General features: G+C 36.5%; 2 protein-coding genes across 2 annotated transcripts; both read right to left on the reverse strand.

Moving 5' to 3' along the window:
* Nucleotides 1-12,456: 12,456 nt before the first annotated feature.
* LOC104456801 (glutathione S-transferase) lies at nt 12,457-13,805 on the reverse strand. Its single transcript, XM_010071658.3, has 3 exons — nt 13,548-13,805; nt 13,402-13,450; nt 12,457-13,187 (listed from the first exon to the last, which is right to left on the reverse strand). Exons 1-3 carry the CDS (start codon nt 13,692-13,694, stop codon nt 12,742-12,744), a joined length of 642 nt encoding a protein of 213 aa, XP_010069960.2. The 5' UTR covers nt 13,695-13,805; the 3' UTR covers nt 12,457-12,741.
* A 4,323-nt stretch (nt 13,806-18,128) lies between these two features.
* LOC104430794 (glutathione S-transferase-like) lies at nt 18,129-21,252 on the reverse strand. Its single transcript, XM_039300551.1, has 3 exons — nt 20,928-21,252; nt 20,764-20,812; nt 18,129-18,922 (listed from the first exon to the last, which is right to left on the reverse strand). The coding sequence occupies exons 1-3, from the start codon at nt 21,072-21,074 to the stop codon at nt 18,477-18,479; spliced, it is 642 nt and encodes a 213-aa protein (XP_039156485.1). The 5' UTR covers nt 21,075-21,252; the 3' UTR covers nt 18,129-18,476.
* Between the last annotated feature and the right edge of the window lie 1,781 nt (nt 21,253-23,033).

Genomic DNA, 23,033 nt, shown 5'->3' on the forward strand with positions numbered 1-23,033 from the left:
TCAACTAAGGGTGCATTTGGGAGTGGCCTTTAGAAGGCACTTTGAACACCTAAAGCCCCTTGGGCCAAATATGGAGTGTTTTGGAAAAAATTTAGAATCCCTATTAGGTCAAAGTTAGCATTTTGAAGGCTGAAAGCTCAAGGCAGGTCTAAGGTTGTCTTGGACTTTCAACTTTCTTGGCATACAAGTAGCCTTAGGGTTAGTGAAAAAATTTCTTCCAAAATTATCCCCACTCACTTTTTTGTTTTTCGGGTTTTGCCCTCATCATTTGACTATTCATTTGCTTCTCCATTGAGCGGCCAGCATGTTGCACAAGGTTGTGAGTGGACAACGATAGCTAGATAGAGGCTGGTGTGGTTGCGGTGACCCAAGCAATAGTCATCGGGGGGTCGCGTGACCGCCGCGCCATCTGGGTCCCAATGACCGCCGTAGGGGGCTGCAAATTTGGGGTCGAGCAACCCAAGTGCAGGTCACAGCGAGGTTGTTTGACTGAGTGGCAACCCTCACTAGTAGTCTGCGAGGGTTGCCCGACCTTAGGCAACCTTCGCGGATTGTCTCCTGAATATTAAAAGGACCTTAACAAAGAGTGAACAAGTCGAAGGAATGAGAAGTTCATGGAGACTTAAAGGTACCATAAAGTGAACTTTTTTATAGAGTCTTGATCATTTGTGTACTTAGGAAGATCAAATGGGAAGGTGTATATAAGTCAACTACGAGAAGCTTGAATAGACTCACAGATTGCTAATACGAACAACTCCACCTGAGATGAATGTGCATGTCACACGATTGCACATTCTGATTTGAACATATATTCCTTTAACTATCAATCTAAGTCTCAAAGTATATGGACAATATGTCACATGCCTAGAAATCTAGAAGAGACAAAGGAAGGGGGATCCAATCATTTGTCCATCACTTTGGCGAAAAGGATTATTTTCTTAACATAAGCAATTTTGTTCATGGAAACTATATATATAATGAAAATTTGATTACATGGGCGGCTAGATCTCTCGGCGATTGTATTGTTTATCTTCAATAGCTAAATTAATCCTCTTGATAGGAGGGCTGTGCATGATGGTGTTAAAAACATGTTCTAGTCCATGGTCCATGAAAATCAACCTATAATGGGAACTACAAGTAAGAAAAGCATTTTCTTTAGTGAAACACTTGTTGAGCATTCTAAAACAAAAGTTTGTTTTTGCCTTACTCATGACTGAGAGACAAAAGAGTGAGAAAGAGAGTCTGTTATACCTTAAAATTTGCTCCTTAATGAATGAATTTGGAATGTATTTTTGGAGATCTTACCCCGTGGTTTACCTCCCTTGAGAGAAGTTGAGCACCAAACCAATTTACCTTTAAAGCTTCTCTTCATAACAACATCGCCTTTTTGATGCAATCCGAAGGACACCAAGAAGATTGCTAAATGATATATAAGAGAAAGTATGAGCCCTTATTTGAATCCAAGCCTCCTCATGCCAAGGAATGACGTTCTTTCAGAATGAACGGGGATCGTTGAACCATCAACAATATAATTATATAACTATTTAGTATAGGTGCCATACCTAATCTAAATAACATGCTTAATGAATTGTATTGCCGCACAATTCTTTTTTTTTTAAAGATTGATTTGAGGAGTGGCTATTATCAAATTAGGATGAAGGAAAGGGACTAGTGGAAAATGGCCTTAAAAAACAAAGGGGCGTCTATGAGCAACTAGTTATGACATCAATGTTTTTAATGTAGAAAATTATCCACATAAACAACTAATTAATCAAGAACAATTGGATCCATATATGACTGTGAAACACCAAAATTGATACGCATAGAGGAATTAAAACATACTTGTTTGAGCTATACGTCAGTAGAAGAAAAATAGATTAGTCTGTTTATAATCAGAGATCTATTGGAATGTCAAATCTTCTTCTTTGTGACTTATTTTAGTATAACAACTTTTAATGGGATTAAGCGATTGATAAGCATAACTTACCTTTTTATAGCCTGGTGAGGAGACCTAATAAATCCTAATCAATAGTGTGTCAACTGAGCTCCTCCTATTACGGGCTTCGATTAAATACAATTAACTACACTTTGCTACTCAACTATGCCTGTTATTAATAGATGTCAAAACTCAATTCAATAAAATCACTTAAAGGTTTAACAAATATTAGAATATCAATTAACCTGATTATTTAAAATAGAAAATTAATTAATTAATGTAAACCCATATTATAGAAAATTTCAAACATTCTTCCACTTGGGCTACATTAATTAACTTATTTTTATTTGAAAATATATTTTATATTGAAAACGACACTCTCGGGTTAATAATTGGAATTTTTTTTTTTTTGGGTAAAGAATTGAAAATTTGTTTTGTGTGGCCATAACTTAATATATATATATATATATATATATATATATATATATAATAACGGCATTTTAAAATCAATCAAATCCTATATAACCTCAGTTTATGACTATGGGGATCAATACGTTAAGAAGATACCGCAACATATGACCAACATATGACTTTCCATAATCACATATAATAAGTATTATATGTTTATAGATCATGGGCCTAGTAGTGTAGTAAAAAAAGTGCCAACATGTGATCAGAATTTATACTATTTCTTATCGGTCCTCAATGTAATTTCTTAATGACATGAAATTGCATTAGCGCAATTTTTAAACAACATGATATTGCATGATTTTGTCACAATCCAAGGAGATATCATAATTAGCGATATCCAATCGTCTTTAAACTAAAAATTTGTTTAAAGATATTGTTTTATATTTCCATTTCTCAGTCGATAGGAGAAAGAATAATAGTAGAATCGATGATAATGATTATTGAAAATAAATGCTTTAATAGACATCATGAAAATATTTTCAGTTTACATATAATTATAATATCTAAAAATATAAATTATATAGCTGCCACTAACAAAAGAGATCAAAAGAATCTAAAATACTCATATTTTTTACATGTTCATTAAACAAAATAGATTGTAAACCTTTTGTTAGAGGATCAGCCAACATGTACTCAATTATGATATTCTCGATCACAATGTCTCCTTTTTTGATCAAATCCTTAACAGTATAATATTTGATCTCCATGTGTTTGGATGCATTGTTGATCTTGTCATTTTTAGAATAAAACATAGCTGCAGTGTTGTATAGTATATCACCATAGGTCGAGCAATATAGTCCATAACTCGTAATTCTGAGATTTTTTAGCCAAACAGCTTGAATTGATGCGTCGTATTACGCTACAAACTCAGTATACATTGTAGAGTTCGTAACTAATGTTTGCTTTATGCTCTTCCAAGAAATAGCACCTCCAATCATCATAAAAATATATCCAGAAGTTGATTTTCTATCATTCAAACAACTAGCAAAATCAACATCCGAATATCCAATTATCTTTAGATCCTTTATTCTGCTATACACGAGCGTGGAGTCTTTTGTTTGTTGTAAATATCTCATCATCTTTTTAGTTGCAACCTAATGTTCATGACTTGGATTCGACAAATATCTCCCAAAAGTATTCACAACAAAAGCAATATCAGGTCCGATACATACTTGTGCATACATAAGACTGCAAACTGCAGTAGCGTATGGAATATTCTTCATTACTTCTTTTTCAACATCATTCTTGGGGTATTGTTATATGCTAAATTTATCTCCTTTCACAATGGGAACTTCACCAAACTTGTAGGTTTGTATATTGAATCTTTTCAAAACACGATCTATATAAATTTTCTGAGATAACCCTAGAACTTTTTAGATTTGTTGCAATGAATCTCAATGCTTAGAACAAAAGAGGCTTCCCCAAGGTATTTTATCTCAAACTTTGTAGATAGAAAATTTTTTATGTCATTCAATAGGTCAACATCTCTACTAGCAAGCAAAATGTTATCTCCATAAAGTACTAAGAAAATATATTTACTCCAACTTACTTTCATGTAGATGCATTGATTAAACTTGTTTTCTTTAAAGCCAAATGATCCGCAACCTTGTGAAAATTCAAGCACCACTGATGTGATACTTGTTTGAGATCATAAATTGACCTCTAAAGTTTGCACACCATATGCTCATTTCCGACTTCTTTAAATCTTTTAGGTTGTTGCATATATACTTCTTCATCCAAATCTCAATTTAGAAATGCTGTCTTGACACAAAACTCTAAGTCAAAATGAGTCACCAATACCATGATTATCCGAAATGAGTCTTTAGTAGAGATTTGAGAAAATATTTCAGTATAATCAATGCCTTCTCTATGTGTGTACCCCTTTGCGACTAATCTTGCCTTGAATCTCTCTATGTTGCATTTATTGTCTTTCTTGGTTTTGATACCCATTTGCAACCAATCGGTTTATGACCATCAAGTAAATTAACAAGTTCTCATACTTGATTATTTGACATGGAAATCATCTTGTCCTTCACCGCTCCTAACCATTCATCTGCCTGATCACTATTAAGAGCTTCTTTAAAGGTCCCCAGATCAATTATATGCCCAATGTCAAAATCAGCTTCTCCAAGATAAATATAATAATCATTTAGAAGCGTTCGTCTTCTTTCTCGCTGTGATCTTCACACAAGCATTTGCTAGAGCTGCATCATCCGTTTGGGGAATTTGATTTATAATAGAAGGATCTACTGCCATATCTCCAGTATTTACTTCTTGCTTAATTTCCACTCTATAAGGCTCTTGCATTGAATCATCATTCAAGATGGGTAATGGAATATAGATCGTTTTGTTTGTTATCCCTTTCGAAATATTGAAAAGAATTTTTTTAAGCAACATTTAATTTCAGGAATTTGGCAGTTTGTGATTCAACGATCCTAGCGCCACAAGTAGGACAATAGAACTTATACACTTTGGAATGGTTAGGGTACTCAATAAAATAACATCTAGTAGTCCTGGGTTCGGTCTTCTTCTAAGAATGATCATAAATTTTCACCTCTTTTATCTTTTATTTTTTTATTTGAAATTCAAAATTTAAAATTGCCATGTAATTAAACATGCAACTAAAATCCTAAATTAATGCATTTTTTTTATTTTTCTAACTAAAATCCCTATCCTAGATATGCAAGATAACAAGAAACAAACTGAATCTTAATTCAAATATTTTTTTTAGATTTTTTTAGTGATTCTCCAAAACAAGCAATTATCAGCTAAACATTAAATCTAAACAATCAAGATATGCAATCAAATAAAGGATCAAAATAATCGAAAAAATAACTTGTTGTCTCACAGGTCAAATTAACGATTGTCCTAACCCTAATTATCACAACAAAGAGTTCAAAATAACTAAAAATCTTATCCGAATTCTTACAGATCAAATTAATAATTATATTGATTTAGTACTTAAAAACTATCAACAAACCCCAAAAATTAATGTAATTAAAAAAAATAACCCGACATCTTACGGGTCAAATTAATAATTACAATAAGTTTAGGGATAACTCTTGCTGATAATGCCTACAAGATTCATAAAGTGAACATTGGGATCCAATTAAGTAAATAACTAAAGAATATAAACAAAATAAAGTAAAATAAATGAAAAATAAAAACAACCTAATTGATTTTGCTTTTTCTGTTGTTTTTCCTTTTCTTCTGAGCAAGGCAGCACGTGGTGGCCAGTCCGGTGAGGAGTCGCCGGCGTGAGGGGATGATCGTCAGAGCTCCGACGAGAGGAAAACAGCAGCAAGCGATCGGCGAGGAGGTGAATCGGTGGTAGCTTCGCGAACGGGGGCGCTGCAGGGCGTCGGCTCGGCGTCCGGTGGGGCGAGGCGGTGGCAGGGACAGAGCACCGGCGTGCAGGCGTCGATCCGGTAGGGGCTGCGTCGCGGCTGAGGAGGAGGCGCGGCGGACAAGTCGGACGGCGTCTCCGCAATGGGCTAGCGTTCTGTTCGGGACTTGCTGGCGGAGCAGCGAGCTCGTGGGCGATGGAGAGCTCCGGCGCGTAGGACGCCCCCAAACTTGAAAGTGATTCAAACTCGGTTTCCTCCCTATCCACAATTCAAAATGTGTTTTTGGCATTGATTTACTAGGTACATGGTCTAATATATAAGTTGTTGTTTTAATTGCATCACCCCATAAGTATTCAAGCAAATTAAAATTGTTCATCATACTTCATTTCATCTTCATGAGTGGGTGGTTGCGTCGTTTAGCTACACCATTCTATTAAGGATTCCAAAGTATTGTATATTGAGCAACTATACCATAGTCTTGCAAATATTTAGCAAACGATCACATTTGTTGTCCAGTCTCGGTATATCGCCCATAATATTCACCACCTCGATAAGATCGGACAATCTTGATAATTTTTCTCAATTGTTCCTCAATTTCAGTGCAAAACACTTTGAATATGTCAAGAGAATAAGTCTTCTCGTTAATTAGATAAATATAACAATAACGGAAGAAATCATCAATGAATGTGATGAAATACTTATTTCCACACAAGGTGTTGAGTATGGCCCACTAATATTCATATAAATTATCTCCAATAGATTTTGACTACGAGTAGTGCCTTTCTTCTTGATTTTAGTCAATTTTCCCCTCACACAATCAATACAAGTCTCAATATCATCTAAGTCAAGAGAAGGAAGAATATCAATCTTGATGAGTCACTTTACCCTTTCTTTAGAGATATGCCCTAATCACTTATGCCGTAATAATGAAAATCTTTCTTTGATTAAGGATCTCTTAGCAACTTTATTCTCGACATTGAAAGAACAATATGGTCTATTGGGAGAAAAGGATAATTGATATAATCCATCAGACAAAACACAATTCTCAATTATTTTGGAATCATAACTCAAATCCACTCTTTTATTTGCAAAATAAAGACAATATCCAACTTTGTCAAGCAAAGAAAGAGATATCAAATTTCTCCTAAAACCATGAACATAAAAAAAAATTATTCAAAATAAGCTGAAAACCAAAGTCTAAATTCAAAACAATTGTTCCTATGCGCTCCACATCAACTCCAACATCGTTTCCAACTTTAAACTTTGACTTTCTCAAACTTTGATTCCTTATATTTGTAAGACCTGTAAATTAGTAGTTACATGAACAGTAGCACCAAAAGCAAGTGATCAAGAATTCAAAGGAACATCAACTAGATTTGATTAAAAAAAACCAACAACTCACCTTGGTGACTTTCTTATTTTGCTTTTAGCCAAACTTTGAACTTGTAGCAATTGGCTTTATTTTGACCCTGTTTCTTGCAGTGAAAACACTTGAAATTATTATCTCAATTTCTTCCATGATTCCCATTTTTCTTGAAGTCTTGGCCTTTCTTTGGATCATGAGCATTTGACATTTTAGGCTTCCATTTTCCTCTAAATGAACTCAACTTGGCATTGGCAATTAAGTAGGTGGATTCATACTTCTCATTCTTTAACTTATCCTCCTCAATCACATATTTGGTAATCAAGGCATTGATGCTCCATGTCTCATTCTAAGCGCTATAATCAATCTTAATCTAGCTAAATTCAGCTGGCATAACATTTAAGGCGTGATGCACAACATAATCTTTAGAAAGGACAATGTCATGGGCCTTACGTTTAGACTGAATATGGGCCATCTTTAATGTAAATTCTCTAACACCCATAGCAGCATCATATCTCATATTTGTTAACTCACTCAGCAAGTTCCCAACTTTAGCCTTATCTAAGACTCTATATCTTTCTCCCATTACTTCAAGGAATTATCTCACATTCTTATCTTCCAGCAAATCACTAATGAGATGCTTAGCAATAGACCTCTTCATAGCAATGAGGCTTAGTTGGTTGGATTTTTCCCATCTAGTATAATGAGCCTTTTGATTTGCAGTATTTTGATCATTGGGCTTGGAAGGTTCATCCTCACACAGAGCCAAGTTCATATCCACAATTATAAGAGCAAACTCTATGTCTTACTTCTATATCTTGAAGTTTGATCTAGTTAACATTTCAATTGTGTCATTGTTGTTGTTTACAGTAAAGGTAATTGTTTATCACACATAATGCAATAAGATTAATTATGGGTAATAAGCAATTTAACAAAAATAATTAGTACATTATAAACCCCTCTTTGGGCAGAGTGTACAATGTATTATTATTTTCCACAACATGAAGTTTATAAAGAGACAATAAGAAAAATTACATATAATTGTCAAAGATCCATCTCCTTTGGGTAGACAAATCCTTTAAATTATAAATCTCCATAATAACAATATATAAAAACGATAAGGAGAATTACATATAATCATCAAGAACTTATTCGTTTTGTGCAAACAAGACCTTTAAATTATACATCTCCATTATCACAACTCCATTATCACAACATAGAGGAGAATTACACATAACTCTAAAAATTTATCCCCTTTAGGAAGATAGAACTTTTGAGTCATACATCCCCTTCAATCATATCTATTATATCAATATAGAAGGGAATTATATATAATTTTCAAAAAATTTATCCCTTTTGGCTAGATAAATATTTTTCAATTATACATCCCCATCTTTTAAATTGGGAATTAATCTTCATGCAATTTTTCAAATTAATATACACAATAATACTTTTGGGCGAGTAATTGTATATACTAATTTTAATCAATAGGAACTCCAAAAGAAATTTATATATGATGTTCTAGTTAATCAATGTCCAAAATTCATCCAACAATATGAAGCACTTTACGACATATGTTTCCCAAGATCATATTGTATTTATCAAACAACAATTTTTGCCACAATTTTTAATTTTTAATTTTTTTTATTCCATATTTTTCATGTAATTAAATATGGATAACAATAAATAATTCCAAATAGATATTTAAATATGCCTAAATTATAATTAATCATACCAAATTTTTGTTAAATTAAAATTAGGCATATTAAAAGAAAATTAGAAAACAAACCCATTGGACCCACACAGCCCAAGCCTTTGCTTGAATCGCACGGATCAAGTCTCCTCTCTAAGGCTCACAAAGACTAAGGCCACACGAAGCCCAAGCCTTCCCCCGGCCCACGCGGTCCCCTCCTCTTTAGTGCTACACGACGCCCAAGCTTTCACACGGGCTCCATGGTCCAACTCTCGGCTTGGAACGGGTGGGCCAAAGGATAGCCGCGTTAGGCTCAGCTAATAGAATTGAATCCATGTTCCAGAACAACAGAAAAAAAAAAAAAAAAATTGGGCTTACACCCATAAATTAGCCTTAGCCTGGCTAGAGGTCTTCTTCAACCTCTAGCAAGGTCTTGAAATTTTGCAAATCGGGTCACACGACCCAATTTCGACCCGAACCTAAAAAAAAAAAAACTTATTAAGGTTGTTTTTGATGAAATTTTTCCATGGGTCTTACTTTTAACATCAATATAATTTGACTAGAGTGAATTAAATGAAGAACAAATGAAGAAAGAAAAAAATCATCCATATTCAAGCTTCAAAATTTCTGATCTAACACCCATGGTTGAAACTCGGTTTTCTCAAGTTTAAGCCCAAAAAAACTCACCTTAATGCAACCAAAAGATTCTAATATATATAACAATACTCATGCGACAATTTATAACAAATATCATTCAATTGCAAGTAATTTAAAAATTCTAGGACTTTTTCAAGGTATAAACCCTAAAATTTCAAATTCAAAATTCTCGCCCAATTCTCAACGAAACTATACAAGTTATATATGGTTGGAAAATCTTGACATGTAGAACAAAAACCCTACGGTTTTAGAGTCAATTGATCTAAAAATCCACATGAAAAAATAACGACAATATTCGGTTCAAAAAAAATTTCAAACTTGTTCATTAAAAAAATAATTTTGGGTTCTACAATCATATATGACATGCTCTAATACCACATGTAGAAAATTATCCGCATAAATAACTAATTAATCAAGAACAAGCAAATCTACATATGACTGTGAAACACCAAAATCGATATGCACAACGGAATTAAAACATACCTATTTGAACCATTGCTTCACTTGAATAAAAATATATCAATCTATTTATAATCAGAGATCTATTGGAATGCTAGATCTTCCTCTATATGACTTATTTTAGTATAACAACTTTTAATAGGATTAAGCGACTAATAGGCATAACCTACCCTTTTATAGACTAGAGAGGGGATCTAACAAATCCTAATCAATAGTGTGTCAATTGAGCCTCTCCCATTACGGGCTTCAATTAAACACAATTGCCTATATTTTGCTACTCAACTAGGCTGTTATTAATATATGTCAAAATCCAATATAATAAGATCACTTAAGGGTTTAACAAATATTGGGATATATATTAACTCAATTATTTAAAATATAAAATCAATTAATTAATGTAAGTCCATATTATTGAAAATTTCCAACATCTAATGCTCCGATCACCTTCATGAAACTTATGAATATAGTCCTTCGCCCATTTACTAGTTGCTTTGTGGTTGGCTACTTGATAATATCCTTGTTTTATAGCAAGAACGAGGAAGAATAAATGTCTCCATTAAGACAAATCTTTGAAGTTATGAGGAAACAAAGTTAGATGCCAAGCCGAAAGAGTGCCAGTTCATCTTTTTAAAATTAAATTCCTTGGTTGTGCGGTTTTTAAAGATGGAACTTTTGTAGACAAATTAAAGACAGGACAATGTAGACGTGACTGGTTCCAAAATCCATTTCTAATTTGATGAGTTTTCATGATCTAGACTCTTTCTACCAATGATTTATTTGATAAATTCCTCCCCTTGTCAACATATTCTATTGTCTAGCAGGAAATATGCTTACTTGTTTTGTGAAGCACTTTAGCACAATCACGGCTCTTATTGCTGAACACATGAAAAAGGGATCTCTCGAATGGTTCGAGGCCACCTACAATGCCCTTAAAGTCATCAAACAAAAGTTTGTAATTCTCCTATCTTTGCTCTTCCAGATTTTCATGAAGTTTTTGAAATAGAATGAGGAAAGTGGAGTTGGCATTGGGTTGTCCCAATCCAAGTCCCAAACCTCTGGCATATTTCAATGAAAAGTTGACAGGTTAAGATGCTCTTATGAAAGGATTCTATGCCATTATGAGAGCATTTGATTGTTGGAATCATTACTTGAGGCATAGACAACCAGATGTTTGCTTTGATCATGAGGTTCTCAAGTACATTAGTGGCTAGCACAAGCTCAATTCGAGACATGTCAAATAGGTAGACTTTCTTCAATTCTTTTCTTTTGTCTCAAAATATAGACCTGACAACACTAACGATGTAGCATATGCTCTATCAAGCAAATATTCAATGCTTACTACTCGACTTGGTTGTTAGCTTCAATTTGATGAAAGAACTCTATTAGGAGGATCTAGAGTTTTCATCCAGAGGTGTTTATACAATCCAAGAAAGGTTCTTCTTTAGAAATAATAAGCTTTGTATGTCAAAGAGTTCCTTAAGAGAATTACTGATCTGAGAAATACATGGAGGAGGATTGGCTGGCCACTTTGATATTAACAACTGTTGAAGTCCTGCAAGAACCTTTTTTATTGGTCCAAGAAGAATGGGGATATGCATACTATCATTCTGATGTGTTCAACTTGTCAAGCAAGGTATCACATCCATAAAAAGATTTATACTTCACTTTTGTTTCCATCGTGACCCCGGGAGGATGTATGAATGTCATTGTGGCTCTTCAAAAACACGTAAGGGGAAATGATGAAAATATAGTTGTGGATGTTCAATTTTCTAAAAGGCTTATTATATTTCGTGTCACAAGATGAATGATGCTTCCCTCTTCATTGTAGTATATATTGCAAGGAGATCATTTGCCTTAATAGAGCTCCCAAAACTAATGTATCAAATTGTGATTCCAAATTCTTGAGTTACTTTTGGAAGACCCTACGGAGGATTCTTGGTACCAAACTTCTATCTTATACCACTTGTCATCACCAAACGGATGGCTAACGAAGTCAAATGAGCACATTCTTACCACTCTCTTTCATAGTATGGTGAGTAAGACTTTCAAGAACCACAATATGAAACTTGCACATGTCGAATTAACTTATAATGGCTTTCTAAAATACATCATAGGTCTTCATTTGAAGTTATGTATGGGATTAATTCTCTCACCCCTCTCGACTTGATTCCTATTATCCAACTCGCAAATATAAGTATTAATTGGATAAGTAGGTATGGGAGTACTTTTAAAAAAAAATTGACCTCTCTCTCTTAGCTCTCAAACTCTAGAAACTGCACCAGTGAAAGAATGTTGAGGAGAAATATGGAAAATTTGTATAAAGCTATACTCATGCACGTATATTGCCTGGTGAACTTCAATGATACTTTAACAAATGAAAGTGGGTAAAACTTTTGTGATTGGCAGGGAAAGTGGCTATGAAACTGCAGGCCATTTCATAGAGATAATGTAAGGACAGGGCTTCATCAGCAGACACAATAGTAGCACCTGCAACAATTATTCACTTCAACAAAAATAAACAGACGAGACATAAGCCAATGACTCATAAAACATAACTCTGCATATGTCCAATATATATTGCTCATAGTAGACAACCACAAAGCACCAGCCTTATCATCATCTCCAACTTTGATGATTGAAGACGACTCTTCAGAGAAAATCCCATATAAGTTCATCCAACTCCCACATAAAACATTGACCAAAGAAGGACAAAACCAACAACAAAATACAGTTGTAAACTCACATAATAAGAGGGGAGAAAAGGTCTAGTGTTATTCCCCCCCAACACCAGATAATTTAAACTAGAACATTTGCTTCACTTCTGGCTCCTCATGGCAAGAACCTTGGCCCAAGCAGGCCGGGCCATGATGTCGGCCACCCACGCGCTCACCTTGGGGCGGGCGTCGAACAGCTTCTTCAATGGCGTCCCCATCAGGTTGGTCAGGGTCGGGAGGTGGTGGAGGTCAGCGAGCGTGAAGCAGTCGCAGCCCAAGTACTTGGACTGGCTCAGCCGGGCCTCGTAGACATCGAGGACCTTGGCGAGCTTGGGCTCGTTCTCCTCAACTACAGCAGCGTCCATGGCCATGCCGAACATCGGCTTGTACACGAGCTCCCACTGCAGCTTCGACGCCAAGGTGTCAAACTGGTGGGCCTCGACCTCCATCCACACACCAACCGTCGCCATGGGTTTGCCCTCACAGACGAGCGGAGTGCCCTTGTCCGCGTACGCATGAGCAATGTATCCAGTAATTGCCCTTGATTCTGCCGCCACAAAGTGCATAATTTAAATACAAATATATTTCGCAGAGTTGTTTACTCGTTCAGTCGACCGATTGAACACGCAAAAATTAACTACACACTTGATCTTTAATCACGGTCAGACTATCTATCAGCCATCAAATCAGAACCTTCGAGTAATACTTTCATCTTTCATCATGCTCACAGAAGACAACCTATTATTAATAGAACGACTCACCGAACAGCTTCAAATCTCCGTCCTCAAAGGCTGGGACTTGACCGAAAGGCTGCAAGGAGAGATCGAGAAACGTTAGATCCGACCCCAAGATCAGAAATCAGCGAGGATTACCGTCCAACAAATGGTGCGCAGGGACGGAGACTTACGTTGAGGGCGAGGAAGGGCTCCTTCTTGTGCTCGCCAGCTCGCAGGTCGACCGGGACGAACTCGAACTCAAGGTTCTTCTCGTAGAGGGTAGCGAAGACCCGCATCGTTGCGGTGGAGGCGACGCCTCCATGGACCTTCATCACCATGATTGCTTGCTCTACTTTCCTCTTTTTCCCCTCAAGAACTAAACGCCGAACAAAATGTGGCGAATGACGGTGGGTTCTGGGCTCTTTTTATAAGGCCTTAGCGATCTTGTCCTGGAACAATCTTTATCAAATTATTGTCTATAATTTATATGAAATGAAGATGAGTAAAGGTACAGAGAGAGAGTGAGTGCCAAAGCAAAATGATTCTCTCCTCCTCCTGCGGCTGCGCGGGTCGGAGAGAGGGCGACGCATGCGATGGCTGCCTAGTCATTTTCACGTTCTCGTATGACTTTAATGGTTGTCTGAACAGTTTTCGGAATCTAAAGCCATTGGGAGGAGGGAACCACACCTATGTGCATACATCACACCGCAATACGGAAGCATCTGCGAAACGGGCATCCAAGTCGGAAGCAAGACCTTTCGATGGGCAAGAAAGTAATCCTCTCTTTTGAAAGACTCGAGGAGACACGGTTCATATTTCAAAAATGAGAGAAAATAGAAGGGAAAGAGTGGAAATTTAAATGTACTTTTTCTTGCGATTTTCGGTTGAAGTTTTCTCATCACTCTCTTCATCCAGGATTTCAAACATAAGGGAAGGGCTAAAAATTGAATTCGATCTATAATTACAAGTAGCACGAGAAAGACAGTATGTTGAAATTTGCGTTATTTTCTTTGTCAGTGCTCAATAAGCTTACGGAAAAACTTTTTGACAAAACTCAAGATAGGACAATTTTCATTTGACCCCACCATTTTAGTCATTGCTTGCAACTGTATAATAAAAGTGAGCAGAATCGGCTAGAATTTGCCCATAACATTATCAAATGGTTATTGACTAAAGTTGAAATGATACAATGGTAATTTCAAGCTACAAATATGTCCTAACCCAGGAGTTTCTTCTTAGATTCATTATCACATGGTTACTTTCGTGCTTGCTACTTTAGAAAAAGGTGAGTAATTTAAATCAAATTTTGTTATAGCTCATAGCCTATCATTTTAAGAATGTTTGGTTCCTTTTGATTAAATTTTTCTTAGTCTAATATTTTTGTTAAAGGACAATGACAAACCAAAGTTTGTGTTCTTCTTTTTGCAATTACATGGTAAAGACAAAGTTTAAGATGGATACCGCAAGAGTTGCCCTTTTTATTTTGACATGGTCAACATGTGTGGAGCCCAAAGAAAAAGAGAAAGGAAAAGGAGAGGGAGAGAGGAAGAGAGAGAAAAGAAAAGAAGAAAAGAAGAAAGAAGAGGAAAAAAGGGAAAGAGAAAGAAGAGGGTTTTGCGCCGTGAACACCTCGTCCAATCGATTTAATCATATATTGCAATGTTCGGTCAATATTCACATCCTTCATTTATCTAATCAGAGTAATTTTTTGGGTTAGGGTACAAATTTGGGGCTTTGTGAATTTTGAACTAGGAGGTTTGATTAAGAATCGTTGACTTACAAAGGTACGCAAATATATATATATATTTTAGAGTGCTGTGGAGCCATAAGATTTTATGGAATTTGATTTGGACTTACAATTTACTTGAAAGAAAATTTTGAAATTGGCTCCAGTGATGAACAGTGCATGACTGATGGCTTTCGGGTCGATTTTTGACCGTTTTGGGCTCAATTTTGAGTCAACCAGGCTACGAGTGTTCTAGTGTTTCAAAATATCCTCCTTTTTATTGTAAGCTCACTTGAAATGGGATTCAATGGGGAGAGTTATGATGTGATTGAATTTTGGACTCAAGATCTGTGTTGCAGATAACTTTGAAAATCTGTTTTGGATGAGAGTTCCCTTAGTGCATAGGCGTCATTTCATAAGCGTTTCAGCTTAGTATAATTGTTTCGTACTTGTTGTGGTATTTCACTTGATTTTGATGTTGATTCTTGTTTAACTGTTGGGATTATGAGATTGTCAACGCATATAACTACGTTGTTTGATCGTAGGCATTTCGAAATGAGTGTTGTTATTTATTCTTTGAGTTTGTGATTTCATGTTTGAAACTGAAATAACATTTTTATTGCATGAAAATATGTAGTGGGCATTTACTGCTCTTCGATTTTTTGAGAACGGTTTGAGAAACATACACAATGACACATGGAGTGCTAAAATTTGGCATGAAGGAACATTTAAGTGCAAAAATTAGAAAAGTGATACTTAAGTGTCAAAATCGGAGCAAAATGGATCGAGTTAAGTCACAACGGTGAGAAAATTCGGCTAAAATGCTGACGTAGCGAATTTCCAGTGAACCCAGTGCAAAACAATGTCGTTTTGCACTCGATGTGGCTAAAAAGTGTCAAAACAATGTCATTTTGGTGCTGATGTGGTAAATAATTAATATAAAAATTAATTAAATTAAATTAAATTTAAAACCAAATTTAAAAAAAAAAAAAAAAAGTAAGGGAGGAGGAAGATGAACAGGTGGCGGCGGCAATCCTCCCTTCCCTATTTTATTTATTTATTTATTTGATTTTAAATTTAATTTAATTAATTTTCATATTAAATTTCGAATTGTACCAAAACGACATTGTTTTAATGTTTATTTGTTGAGTCAGCCTTCCGGCAAGCCATGTAAGCGAGAAAAATTAATAAAAAATTGTCACGTGAGTTTTTTGACAAGTTCATTGGATGTGGTATTCAAGTGTCCCATTTTTTTTTTTTTAAATGACACTTAAATATCAATTTCCTAATTTTTAGCATTTAAATGTCTTTTTGTGCCAAGTTTTGGCACTTGAATTGTTCTTTTGCTGAAAATATTGTGAAAGTTTATATATGTGTTGCAAACTGATCTATAAGATGATTTCTAAAATGATTTGGAAAATGTTAATCACAAACATTTTGAAATGTTATTGATTTATGAAATGAATTTTGAAATAGTGTGAGAAATGTCCCGTAAAGGAAAGGTCAATCTGAAATTGGTGTCCATGATTGATGTTGGGACAATCTTAAACTGAGATCTATCTAAGACCCAAACGCATTTTCAAGAGTAATTGAGAAGCGAAAATATTCAACGGATCCAGAGTTCCAAATTAGCAGCTGATGTAGCATGCGTTTATTTATTCACGTCAATTATAAGTTGCCACATGGATCTGACTTGAAATCAAATAAAAAACTGGAAATTTTGATTTTACTCTGTGTTTCGCCTCCATTAACCTTTCTCTTCTGCCTCCATCCATGGCCAGCCTTGAAACACGAGCGACGAAGGAGCGGGTTTAGATGACGCCAACGGAGCATTGCCCACAAGCACCCATATTTCCAAATCTAAAGGTGGACATTGCTTTAGATCTTGTCAACGGTTTAGATGACATGTACGATGGAGCCTTGGCTGTGAGCGCCTGAATTTCCATATGTGGACTTGGGCGCTACTACAAATTCGGCCGAACGACACTGATGACAGCCATGGACAAGGGTCGGCATCACTTGCGAGCCTAGCTTGTCCACTGGCTGCCTAGACGCGGTGACATGATTACAAAGCAACGCGAGTGCAGACTAGTGCCCAACTGGTGATGTCACTAGTCCATGACTGGTGACGGAAGTGCAGAGCAATGCGCCATGGCTCTGTCTGCCTCTCGGCGCCGCAATCTCATCTTCGTGGTCAATCCTCCAGGTTGGCTCTCTCCACACCGGCCTAGACGCAGCGTCCGTGATTGTGGATGAGAGAGGAAGAAGAGATCTGGGCATTTCGAGCATGAGGAGGAGGAAGATATCAAGGTAATTTATTTATTTATTTTTTATTTGATTCATTTCATGCCAATATATATGTGTGTGTGTGTGTCAATATATAATTGTATTTGAGAATATAATAAGTGCCATATCATACATTAACGTGTCGCTTGAAAACCACTTAATATTTTGTGGAGAGAGAATTTGTCCACAAGTAGTCCGAATAATTGCCCCCCTTCGTAATACGGCAACCAAATTTATGTTTTTAGCCATTTTTCTGCAAAATCCATCATAACCCTCTAAATATATTTCTTGTTCAATTGAGAACGAAGTGGCCATTGGGCTAACTTTACAAGATGAGATTAGGAGATATGAAGATGAATACTGAGAAATGCATGAGTATTTATTATATAAGTTGTGAATCAAGTAAATTATCAGTCATTTTGCCGGCTGAAATACAAAATGGAACTTCAGACCAAATGCACGCACATGCTGGACCAAATGAGCTGACCAACTAATTTCTAAATGAAAATGACTAGTGTTGTATTAAAGCGAAAAGGAAATTTTCAAAACTAAACTGTCTAATGTGTTAGATATTACGATGCAAAATTGGAGAAGTGGGTATTGGTGTACTTTTGATTAAGTTTTGATTTATTTATTTTCGTCAGAAAAAACATACTTTCATTACTATCCAGAAGTGGGATTACACGAGTTTCCGAAATCAGAAGACAGTCTCTTACTTCTTGAACACTAGAGAAAATGCAACAGTGTGAGAAGGTTGCGCTGAAATATGAAAAGAACGTATAAAATCTATACTTGTACATGAATATTGTCTAGTGAACTTCTATGGTACTTTAATAACTGAAAATGGGTACAGATCTAGTGATTGGTGGGGAAAGTGGTTATGAAACCGTAGGCCATTCCCATGGAGATGATGCAAGGACAGGGCTTCATCAGCAGAAACAAAACCAGCACTTCCCGCAATTATTACTACTGAAGCTATAAAGGTGAGACATTAGAAACTTAACTCTCTCTTTATTAGTCAAGTCTTCATTACCCAGGATAGACATTCACAAGACACCATCCTCATCATCATCCCCAACACCAGACAATTTGAACTAGACCCTGTGCTTCACTGCTGGTTCCTCATGGCAAGAACCTTGGCCCAAGCAGGCCGGGCCACGATGTCAGCCACCCATGCGCTCACCTTGGGGCGGGCATCGAACAGCTTCTTCAATGGTGTCCCCATCAGGTTGGTCAGGGCTGGGAGGTGGTGGAGGTCGGCCAGGGTGAAGCAGTCACAGCCCAAGTACTTGGACTGGCTCAGCCGAGCCTCGTAGACGTCGAGGACCTTGGCGAGCTTGGCCTCGTTCTCCTCGACTACAGCAGCGTCCGTGGCCATGCCAAGCCTTGGATTGTACACGAGCTCCCACTGCAGCTTCACCGCCAGGGGGTCAAACTGGAGGGCCTCGACCTCCATCCACACGCCAACCGTCGCCATTGGTTTGCCCTCACAGACGAGCGGAGTGCCCTTGTCCGCGTATACATGAGCAATGTACTGAGTAATTGCCCTGGATTCTGCCACCACAAAGTGCATAATCGAAATGCGAGTATATTTCGTATAGTTGTTTCTCGTTCATTTGACTGATCGAACGCTCAAAACTTAACTACACACTTTATCTTTCATCATGGTCACACAATCTACCAGCGATCGAATCAGCACCTTCGACTATATACTTTCATTTTTCATCGCCATTAGTCAATTAGTCTTACTCGCATTTGGAACTCGAGCCCAACCTGACTCAACGCCATTAGTCAATAAGTCTTACTTGCAACTTGAACTAAAGTCAAACTCAAGCACGGAGAGGAGACTAACAAATCTTCACAACATACAAGCTCATTGTTCTAAAAACGAGATAACCTTACTACGACACAACCAAATTGATAATTATGACACTACTAATTTTATATCGTTATGAATTGACACGTTTTCACTCACTTTTAATAATCAATATGGTATAATCACATTAAATGCATTCAAAGTAATTACATAAAGGAAAAAGACACGAACAAATTGCCAATCGCATTCACCAATACTATGCTGTAATTATTTTATCTCATGAGTGAGCTAAAAATGTGGTTTCTCATCGTTTCTTTTAATTTTTGAATAAACCCAAAATGAATGTTTTGTCCTTGGGACTCTGAAATCTGGATATTGGTTTGACCTGATCTCCTACTAATTTTAAAATAACATATACATACCGAGTATATTCATTTCGGTAATAGATGAGTCACTTTCGAAAGGTTTGCTTTGCTTTTTCTAAAGTTAAAACTTTCAAAAAAAAAATTCCAGTTTAAAAAGCCGGTACATGGGCGCACGATTTTGGTATCGTACAGACAGACGAAGTTCACTAGTCATGATAATGCCAGATGTTAAGGTCAAATGTTTTCTTTTCCTTTACCCTTTTATTTCACCTTGAATTGAGACCATTACTTAAGTGCAATTGTTCCTCAAGAGGGTCGGTCCCGACCTAGAAGCCAAACCAGCCGGCTTAAAATCGGGTGCTCCTTTTTCTTAAATAAATTGAAAAGTCCATTGTTATGTTCCTGATTGTACATTCAAAACATAATAGTTGCTCTCCGTTCGATGCTTATGAGAGCATTGTTTTATATAGGAGTCTATGATTCAAACCTTGGTGGACGTGAAACACAAATTGTGTTTTCAAAGGGGAAAGGAGTAAATCAAGGCCGCTGAGCCATTCCTGTGAAATCGGAAATCAAATAAATTTAATGTTGGTTATGGGTCCCGTGAATCGAAAATTTGACCGGCTCCTCAAGGCCTGCTAAAAATATATCGTTTAGAATGGTACAAACGATTCTTGGGTCTAATGGGGCCCGATTGCACCCCTTACCATGACACCCACCAAAGTTTTTTGAAGGATGGAGTACCTCCCCATGGTTAATACCAAGGACCTTCGAATGAGCAGTTTTTGCTCTTTGTAGGGGCAAAATTGAGTCAAGCTACTCACAGAAAGCTTGAGTTCAGTCACTAAATACCCGAGATTGATTAGTTTGATTTTGAATAGAGTTCAAGTTACATAAATATTTTGTTCAGTCAAGTTCCACGAGCCGTGAGTCTATTTGACATTATATGATATATGTACATGGCAAGAAAGTTTATCTTAAACATGTAATTCCCAAATCAATGAAATATATCTCACTAACCTCATGAACTAGGTAAAGTTAATGAGCTAAAGTCTAAGTGGGCAGCCGAAAAAAAAACAATTTGAGTAGGATTGAGCATAGTACTTGACCGTGAATAATTTAATAATAATAGCAATATCAATTTACTTAATCGTGAATTATTTCATAATAATAGCAAAATCAATTTGTAACAACTCATTAATAGAATGACTCACCTAACAGCTTCAAATCTTCGTCCTCGAAGGCCGGGACTTGACCGAAAGGCTGCACAGAGAGATCGAGAAACGTTGGATCGGAGAGACGAAGGAAGGGTTTCTTGAAAGAGCACGTTGAAACCCCAAGCCCATCCAACATGTAGTGCGCAGGGACGGAGACTTACGTTGAGGGCGAGGAAGTGCTCTTTCTTGTGCTCGCCGGCCCGCAGGTCGATGGGGACGAACAGAAACTCGAGGTCTTTCTCGTAGAGGGCGGCGAAGACCCGCATCGTCGCGGTGGAGATGACGGCTCCATGGACCTTCATCACCATGATTGCTTGCTCTACTTTCTCTTTTTCCCTCGAGAACTAAACGCAGAAAAAATTGTAGCGGACGATGGTGGGTTTTGGGCTCTTTTTGTACGGCCTTAGCGATCTTGTCCTGGAATGATCTTTTATGAAATGGTGTATACTTCATATGAAATGGAGACGACTAGAGAGAGAGAGAAAGAGAGAGAGGGTGCCAAAGCAAAACGACTCGTCTCCTCCTGCGGCTGCATTTTCCCGGGGGTTGGAAGAGAGGGTGACGCATACGATTGACTGCGTTGTCATTTCCATGTTCTCGTACGACTTTAATGGCTGTCTGAACAGTTTTCGGTAACTAAAGTCGTTGGGAGGAGGGAACCACATCTAACGCAATACGTAGCATCCGCGAAACGGGCATCCAGTCGGAAGGAAGACCTTTCGACGAGCAAAAAAGTAATCCTCTCTTTCGGAAGACTCGAGGAACGATTCATGTTTAAACAATGAGAGAAAATAGAAGATAAAAGAGTAGGAATTCAAATCTACTCTTTCTTGCCATTTTTCTGTCGAAGTTTTCTTTATCCAGGATTCCAAATGTAAGGAAAGGGCTAAATATTGAATTTGATCTATAATATACCGACTACAAGTAGCACCAGAAAAATTGTATATTGAAAACAACATTAATTTCTTTGTGGGTGCTCAATAAATTTACGGAAATATTTTTTTGACAAAACTCATGATAGGACAAGTTTCATTTCACCCCATCATTTTAGTCATTACTTGGAGCTATATAAAGAAAGTGAGCAGAATTGACTAGAATTTGCCCATAACATTATAAAAGGTTATTCACTAAAGTTGAAAGGATACAATGGTAATTTCTGGCAATAAATATGTCATAACCCAAGAGTTTCTTCTTGGAACCATTATCCATAATGTTACTTTTGTGCTTACACCGTTAGAAAAAGGTAAGTAATTTAAATTGAATTTTGTTATTGCTCGTAACCTGCCATTTTAAGAATATTTGGCTACTTCTGATTAAATTTTTTTTAGTCTAAAATATTTATAAAGTAAAGGACAATGACTAATCAAAGTTTCTGTTCTTCTTTTTGTAATTACATGGTGAGACGAAATTTAAGATGAATTCCGTAATAGTTAATTTTTTTAATTGGTCAACATGTGTGGAGCTCAAAAAAAAAAAAAAAAAAAAAGGAAAAAGGAAGATATAAAAGGAGAAAAGGAGAAGAAGCGAGGAAGAGAGAAGAACAGAGAAAAGAAGATGAAGAAAGGGAAAGAGAAAGAGGAGGGTTTTGTGCCGCGAACAATTACTATGTACCGCAAGATTCAGTTAATACTTCACCCTTCATTCATCTAATCGGAGTAATATTTGGGGTTGGAACACAAATTTGGGGTTTTGTGAATTTTTAATTATGAGGTTCAATTAAGGAGTCGTTAAGCTACGAATATATTTAAAAATGATAGTTTATAGTGTTATGGAGTCGTAAGATTTTACAAAATTTGATTTGAACTTACAGTTTGTCCAAAATAAGATTTTAAATTTGGCTACAAGTGATGAATGCGTAGCCAATGGCTTTTGGGTCGAATTTCGAGGGTTTTTGGGCTCATTTTGGGTTAGCCAAGTTATGGGTCTTTGAGTGTTTCAAAAAAATCTTCTTTTTAATTGTAAGCTCACTTGAAATGAGGTTCAATAGACAAAGTAATAACATAACCATCTTTGCACTTAAGCTCTGTGTTGTGGATAATTTAAATATTTGCTACTCGGTTTGATGTTGATTCTTGTTTAATTGTTAGAATTATGAGATTATCAACGCTTATAACTACATTTATTGATCGTAGACATTTCAAGGTGAGTGGTGCTATTTTTACGTCGAGTTTGTGACTTCTTGTTCAAAAGTGATATATTATGGGTCATGAAATAACATTCTTATTGGAAAAAGAACAGCATAAGTGCCAAAACTTGAAATTGAGGAC

The sequence above is a fragment of the Eucalyptus grandis genome, chromosome 8, assembly GCF_016545825.1.
Source record: "Eucalyptus grandis isolate ANBG69807.140 chromosome 8, ASM1654582v1, whole genome shotgun sequence".
NCBI lineage: Eukaryota > Viridiplantae > Streptophyta > Magnoliopsida > Myrtales > Myrtaceae > Eucalyptus > Eucalyptus grandis.